This window comes from Perca flavescens, chromosome 5 (genome assembly GCF_004354835.1).
Source record: "Perca flavescens isolate YP-PL-M2 chromosome 5, PFLA_1.0, whole genome shotgun sequence".
Taxonomy (NCBI): domain Eukaryota; kingdom Metazoa; phylum Chordata; class Actinopteri; order Perciformes; family Percidae; genus Perca; species Perca flavescens.
Window position 1 is genome coordinate 33,190,774 of NC_041335.1, and position 8,071 is coordinate 33,198,844.

General features: G+C 36.7%; 1 protein-coding gene across 1 annotated transcript; it reads left to right on the plus strand.

The window, feature by feature from the left end:
* Positions 1-268: 268 nt before the first annotated feature.
* LOC114556283 (natterin-3) lies at positions 269-4,246 on the plus strand. Its single transcript, XM_028579193.1, has 3 exons — positions 269-322; positions 1,860-1,911; positions 3,153-4,246. Exons 1-3 carry the CDS (start codon positions 269-271, stop codon positions 4,244-4,246), a joined length of 1,200 nt encoding a protein of 399 aa, XP_028434994.1.
* Positions 4,247-8,071: the final 3,825 nt, after the last annotated feature.

Here is an 8,071-nt window from a genome sequence, read left to right on the forward strand (position 1 = left end):
CCAATTTAGTTATTTTTCTGTCTTGCCTTTGAACCAACTTGGCCTTGAACTTGATATAGTATATCGTAAATTATACAATCCAAAGATTAAAAGGTTTCTGTGATACCAAACAAACATGTCATAAAGTTGACATTTCTCTTTCTCTTTCTTTTCTATTAGATTAATTTAAGAGATTAGTAACCTTTGAAAGCCTTATGGCTTTAACAGAAATGAAACAGCTCTGTTCTTTTATTGCTCCAATATAGATGCAGCTTGTTTTCTGCTAAAAATGTACGGTACAACCGCGAGGAAGGGCGTGGATCAGAGACAAAGGGCAGTGCAGGTATTTGTGATTTTTGCAAAAGGTGGTTGCACCTTCAAAGATCAGCACCAACAAGTTAAAAGTTGTGATAATTTGAATTTTGAGAGCAGTGGTTAGCGGTAATTTCATGCAGTGCGACATGCCAATGCGTTGACAGCCTCTGTAGCCTTTTTTAAGACACGTAAAAAAAACATTCATGAGTGGGGTATTTACTTATATTTACTTTATGTGTTTTATGTTGTAGGAAAAAAAAACGTGAAGATCTCTTAAGCTTGTGTTAACTAAATGCCTGGCCGGGCATCTAACCAAAAAGCCATTTGAAAAAAAAAAACAACCTTTGACTTCATAACAAGGAAACCGGAAGTGCAAAAATACTAACTTATTTCTGGGTTTTAGGACTCATTCCCTACAGCACTCAGAACAAAGTCATTATATTATACTGCAGTTCAATATTTTAAGTTGGGAAATAGAATGTTCTTTGTGTTGATTTGAGATGATGTGTATTCATGTGTTTATTATTCAACAACATGTTTTAACTTCAGTGATTACAGAGAAGGATGTCCCAATTATGTTTCTGTTTATTTGTTTGTCCTTGCCCTTGACCCTATGGGGCAAAACACATGCATTGTAAATAATACAATCCAAAGATTAAAAAAAGCATTGTGATGCCAAACAAACAGAACAGGGCATAAAGTTGATCTTTTCCTTTCACTTTTATTACACATTATAAATATATGTAAATATAAATTTAAGAGATTATTAACCTTTGAAGGTAAAAAGAATGATAAGGCTTAAAAGGAAAGTCAATACAGATCCTGGGTATACAATAAACGTAGTGTGAGTGGAATTTGTAGCAGTTTGTAGCATTTGATATTAATAAACTGCAAATAAAACGAATTGGCCGCACAATTAAAGTTTCAAAATCTTTTTTTTTTGCTGCCAAGCTAATGAATGAACCTGGTTTGCCAATAAACCACAGCACCATGATGCAGGTTAACATTTTAAATAATCTGTAGTCTTCATAACTGTTGGGACATAAAACACAAAGCAACAGACAACAACATATGATGAAGGAAAGAGAGATATAAAAGAGGGATAAACTTTTAGTCTTATTGATTTCTTTTACCCCAATATTTAATGGTCAAAGTCAAAGCCCAGATGATGTGAGAGTATGTTTGTTTTTGATTAGGCAATAAGGCAGCTATATCTGCCTGGATACGTTGGAATGGTTCATAAATCTGATGGTGAGTAATTCTTGGATACATTTCAATCACTTTTTATAGTAGGTTAGAAGTAGAAAGTTAATTTATGCAAGAAATGTACCACCACTAACCTAATTAAAAAGCAATCATTGCAATACTACTTATAATTTGAATTTTCTCAGATGCGTAAACAGATAAGTCAGTAATTCTCATCTTCCGCATTACAAAGTCTTGTCTTTAAAACAAACACTGCCTTTTTAGCCGTCTCAGTGGCTCAAGACATGAAGTCTGGATTTGTTGTTATGCTTTAAACAAAGATAAGTAAACACTATTTTTGTTCTGTGTTTCATCTGCAGATGACGCTGCCAGTGTTGCTGCTGTTAGCCCTGCCGGTTATTTACACTGAAGGTAAACTAAAACTTCTCACGTTGGTGTTACTTTGTCCTCATTTATGTATTACTTTAAATGGGATGAGGATAGAAATTGCTTTTACACAAAATGTAGAGAGCAAAATATGTGTATGAAAATAGGAGGAAAGAGGAATTCACTTTATTATTGTTAGATAACATATTTGAATTATTTATTAAAACTTATTTAACTTGCTAGTATTACAGCTGTACCTTTTTGGTTTTGAGAGACAATTTACAGAAATAACCTCTTTGGAGCTGAGACATCCAAACAGTTCAGGCTGTCCTGACCTGTTCATACGTATACTTACGAAAGTAATACACTGTAATTAGTATGTACCTTATTCCTCATATTTATTACTGTAAGCCCCACATTGACATTTAAAACATACTATAGGCTTTTTTTTAGGTTACATTTGTCTTCACAAGCTACTGTAGTTTAGCCTGGATGCCAGCCGAATTTAGCCCCGCCCACAACATTCGAGGTCGGAAAGTTCACATTCTGACTAGAATCTGAGTATGACCACGTCAGGTAGTTAGCTAATGACATTTTCCTCAGTAAGACTATTAGTAGTTAGCTTGACATGCTAACCATTGCAACTCATGTCTGAGCCAGGGGTTGAGGCCGACTAGGTAGACTATGTAAATTAAGCCAGAACATCTTGATCAACCCCTGGTGGCTGGCTGCATTACATGTCATAAATCCCACTCCCTCCATGTTAGCGGAGTGGACCAAACTAAAAAGTCAAAGTACACGTTAAATAAATTTTTCACAAAGATGGTTTCTGTCATTTTAAGTCTGATCACGCTGATGTTGTTTAGTTGTTCATTGTTCTGATAAGTTTAGGTTTTGTTTAGTTATGTGATGCTATAAAAAGGGTGAAACATCATGATAGACAGCTGTGATTGACACTCAATTGGTCAGGAAGCTGTATGAACAGGACTTCGATACCGCATCTCTACTACCTGATCACTACTGCGCAAAATCTGGCTAAAAGATTACAAGATGGCAGAGCCCTTATCCAGAATATTTTGGCTTCACTTTTGTACAGTGGAAGTGATTTAAAAACTATTTTGAGGTAAACTATTTGCATTTTTGCTCTCCATTGGCCAGTTTTTGTTTTGCCCTATAGCCTTTATTACAATTTTAGTTGATACATATTATGGATACATCATTTTATTACTGATGTCATGTGGTTTATACTTTTACTATTTATACTATTTTTCCTTTCTTGTATACAGTCCTGCTAAACCAAAGTCTGGAGGACAGAGTTCCTAAGATCACTGCTAACCGATCAACAAACCAAGCTCTTCCAACTCCTCCAGATATTGAGGACAAGCTGGACCGGGTGCCCTCAATCAAGTTTGATAAAACCAACCTGGAATGGCAGATCTTTAATGGCTCTCTTCCCAACGGAGCTGTGTTCATCAACAACCAATATGTTGGACGCTTCGACTATGTCTGCCAATTCTTTGGCCAGGCTGGTTTCTACAACCATGGCATGGGTCCTTACTGCTACTACACCTTTAGAGGGAAAGAGTATGTTAGCTCTTTACTTTGGCCATTTGAGATCCTGGTAAACAAAGACAACTTTGAGTTAATGGAATGGAAAGATGGCTACTCCGGTTCAGTTCCTCAGAATGCTGTTGAGACCTGCTCTGGTTGCAATATATATGTTGGAAAGAACGAGTATGGTCTTGGGAAGGTTGTTGTTAAAGATAAGGTCTTCTACCTTCCGTATGACGGAGATGAGTATTGGTACTACAGCTATCAGGTCCTGAGCATTAGCAAAGATATATACAGCGAGGACATGTCTGATGTCAAGTATAAGACTGATGGGGTTAAAGTCATTGATTATCCTCCAGAGATCATGCGCAAGTCTTTCATCACCAACTATGAGTGTCAGTCAGTCACAGCGACAGCTACCGTCTCAAAGACAATCCAAGTGGAGCAAACGTGGGACACCAGCTTTTCAATCACAGTGGGCGTCAAGACGAGCATCACTGCCCAAATCCCCTCAATCCTGTCCACAGGTATTGAGTTTAGTGTGGAAAAAAAACTCCAGTTTACAGAGGGGACCACTTATACCGAATCCACCACCAGCTCTGTTTCTGTTGAGGTCAATGTCCCACCAAACCACTCCTGCCGTGTCACTTTGGTGGGATATAAGTACGGGGCAGACATCCCTTACACTGCACGCCTCAAACGCACCTACAACAATGGGGGGATCTCATGGACGTCCATCTCTGGAAACTACAGCAGCGTCCAAATGGGAGAAGTCCGAGGTGTGGTGGATCCCTGTGAACCTGTACCTGATCCCACTCCCTGTCCCTGAGAGAAGAATGGAAAAGGTTCTATGTTATACAGTACCTGACATATTGTGGCTACCCTTAACTTAAGTATTAATTGTAATGAAAAGCTTAAAAATAAACTTGCTTTCATTAGAAATTAGCATTTCATCATTGTTACATGTAAAATAAACTTTTAATGCAAACTAATGTATTACAAGCCTGCATTTCTTTAAAATAAAATTTTCCACAGATTGCTTTGACAGTTCGTAAAGTTTCTTTGTTGAATAGCTGGGATGTGCTTTTTGTCTGTGTGAACTGTAATCTCCATGGCTTCTGAGATTGTTTGTACCCTGCCTGTGCCCAGTAGGCACGTTCATCCATTCTTTGCCACCACAGATTGGTGGAACATCTGCAGCATCCTGTTACAGACACTGAAGCCTTGAAGCCTCTGCAGGAAGTGTGCCGACTCTTGCCATTCTTGTAAGATAAGCATATGTTTTATAATTTGTGCATATTTTTGACCATGTCATGAGTTATAGCATAAGAGATCATTCTGACACCACATGTGAACCTTAGTGGTATAAAGGAGCTTAATACTTGACCACCGTTTCTGTCAGGTTGAAATGCTGTTATCACTACAATATTTATATTCACAGTCAGCAGAGGGCAGCAACAGACTGAGAAATGAAGGTTGACATTTGACAACAAGGTTTTGGACACAACTGTTGCATTGAATCTATTCACTGACATTTAAAGTAGATAGGACATTTAAAGTATATATATGTATATATGTATGTATGTATATGTATGTATGTATGTACGCCTACATATCTGTCTTTAACGTTTTTATTGTCATAGGTTATATTTCAGTTTTGTATAAATGCACATTTTAAAGACCAAAACAAAAATCAATTAATGAGTCAATCAAGATGGTTTAATGGAAAACATTGTTTTTCATTTACACCTGCAATGCAAGTGTTTTTCAAATATTTTTTTATTGGCAGTCTTGAATGTGAATGAATGAATTAAAACCGTTAAACTACAACTAAAAACTAGAAAATAACAATCACATAAATAGCTAATTGTAATAATAAGAGTTCATGTTAGAAATGTTTTATTAGTAAGTGGTCCTTGGGTTATTGATTCATTGTAGCAGTTTTAATGATATCGCACCTAAACAATACATCACACAGCTTTTTATAGGAGTTATGTTTTAATAAAAAAGAAATCATGGGCCTGTCATGTTGCAGGTAACAGAGTGAGAGTTACAGGACGCTCTGTTCTTCCAGTGAAATGGTTTCATCCAGCAGTTTTACTGCAGCTCTCACTGGCACTTAACCAGAGATAAATAAAATATAGACTCCCATCTTTCTCTCCATGCGTCTATCTATATCTCCCTGTCTTTTTGTCTCACACACACACTGTATACACTCACATCTCTGATGTTTCTATACACCATAACTAACTAACCATAACTGCTCTCTCTCTCTCTCTCTCTCTCTCTCTCTCTCTCTCTCTCTCTCTCTCTCTCTCTCTTTCTCTCCCTCTCTCTTTCTTTCTCTTCGTATTCCTCTTTCTCTCTCTCTGGCTCTACCACATTATTTCTGCTTTCATCTGCTTCATATAATATAACATGGTTCCTTTATTAGCATCTCGTGAATACATCTATGCAAGATAAAGAAGAAGTAAGCAATAATAATATAAAATGTGGAATTCATTTACTCAAGTACACATTCGAGGGACCTCTACTTTACTTGAATGTTTCTGTTTTTTGCTACTTTATTGGTTTATTCCTCTTCAACAGAGGTAAATGTTGTACTTTTTACTCCACTACATTTGTCTGACAGCTTTACTTTTCAGATGATTTTTTTCCTCCCCTTCCTGCCCAGTGAAATCCAGTTATCCCCATATGTGCTGATGTTGAGATATATTGAGATAAACTGGAGGATGAAGTGTTCCTTTATGTGTTGAGAACACCATGAAAGACTTTTTAGAGATACGTGTTTCTCACAGGGATGTTACAAACATATGATCTTATAGAAGATGATATATTGCTGTGGATTAAACTACCCAATAGTATATAAAGGGGGTTAAAATGAGCACAACCTTAAACATCTATAGCAGTAAAATGCAACATGCACATTAATGCAGCAGGAAAATTAATCCAGAAACATCTGATATAATAGGAAAACTCTGACAAGGAACATTCTACTGCAAAATCAGTACTTTTACTTTAAGTACTTAAACATTTTGCTGATAGTAAAGGAAGTAAAGGATCTGAATTAGCTTCCACGAATGCAACACAAAGTCTCTCTTTTGATATAATGAAACTGCAACCACAGTCAGTCAACTAAACTCCTTCTGATCAATTGAAAAAGGCTTTTGAAAGTTGGTCAAATGCCACAGAAATCTGAGATGCAATAACAAACACAGATAAATCAGGGATAAATGTCCTGAAAAAAAAAGGTGACAGCAAGGCGGCATCACAGCAGCAGATTTTACATACAGATAGAAGGTCAGAGGGAGTGAGTGGCGTGAGATGTAGGCGAGCCTCCACTTTGCTGTGCCCTTGAAGGTCCCCTCAGGTTTCATTTCGGCTGAGTGAGCTGTTCCGTTTTAGGGTGTTTGGATAGACGGCTGCCTGCGCTCAGGGGTGACAGCGATCAGGCAAACAGCTCATTAAAAGGCAGCGGAACTACTCGGCCGTGGCTGTTTTAATTAGATACTGACAGTAACGAGTTGCTTCATGCCTGAAGCCACTATTCTCTAAGGTGAGTTATTATCTGTCACTCACACACAGACATGAAGACATCAACATACGGATAATGTACTACATGTTTTGTATATTTGCATACATGCTCCAATATGTTGAAAACATGTCCCCAAGGGTATTTTAAATACCAGTACTAGAAATACCAGTACCATTTTAAAATATTCTCTATATGGTTTTAAAACATTTCAAATATTGTTTATGTACACAACAAACTAACTTATTTACCCCAAACTATGATCTATCCATAACGATGCCCTGCACGTTGAAAAATGATGCCAAAGGGTCCTGACCAAGCGTCTGTTTGTGACAAGTTAGGAATGAAAATGTTTTGGTTCAGAGTATAATTACATTAGGTTGGTGAACAGACTTCGTCTTCAACAGTGATTTCTGAAGAATCACTTCCAAATGTGCAAATGTTTTTATCTTTATTAGCAGCTGCAGCAGATCCTTTGCAACCGCTGAGCTGTACCAACTCAAACTTGTCTGATTTTCTGACATACAGTAGCAATCCAGCATTGACAGAAACAATGAACATTCATTTTTTAAAGTGATATAAAACAATAAATCATCTTTTTACAGTTACATTATAGCTGTGTTTGAAACTGTTCCCTCATTCACTCACTCACTATTCCCTTTATAGTGTCTATTAAACAGAGGTGTATAAAGTACTAGAGACCCATACTTGAGTAAAAGTACAAGTGCTCTATCAAAAAAGTGACTTGAGTAGAAGTAGAAGTGCTCTCTAAGCACCCCACTTAAGTGGAAGTACTTAAGTATTCAACATTTTTTGTACTTAAGTATTGCAAGTAGTTTATTTTAAAATGTACTACTCAAGTGCTAAAAGTGAAAGTACAAGTGTTATGTAGTTATTAAAGAAAGCAGTCAAATTTATATCATATTGTTGGAGTTAAACTTTTTACTTGGTATTAAGGCAGTCACAGGCTGTACATTGCTGGATATGAAGGAAGTTTCTGAAATAAACTCCAAAAGGTACATTAATGTCACAGCTGTTATAGCTACTATTATCTGATTTAACAATGGGTTATTAATCACTTATTAACAAATACTGACATAGAATGTGTGTATTGGAAAGTTA

Bases quoted from the DNA above. Each gene is read 5' to 3' on its own strand.
- LOC114556283 (XM_028579193.1), top strand. From the start codon at position 269: ATGTACGGTACAACCGCGAGGAAGGGCGTGGATCAGAGACAAAGGGCA. The intron at 323-1,859 runs GTATTTGTGATT...TTTCATCTGCAG, and splicing joins AGAGACAAAGGGCAGTGCAG to ATGACGCTGCCAGTGTTGCT. The intron at 1,912-3,152 runs GTAAACTAAAAC...TCTTGTATACAG, and splicing joins GCCGGTTATTTACACTGAAG to TCCTGCTAAACCAAAGTCTG.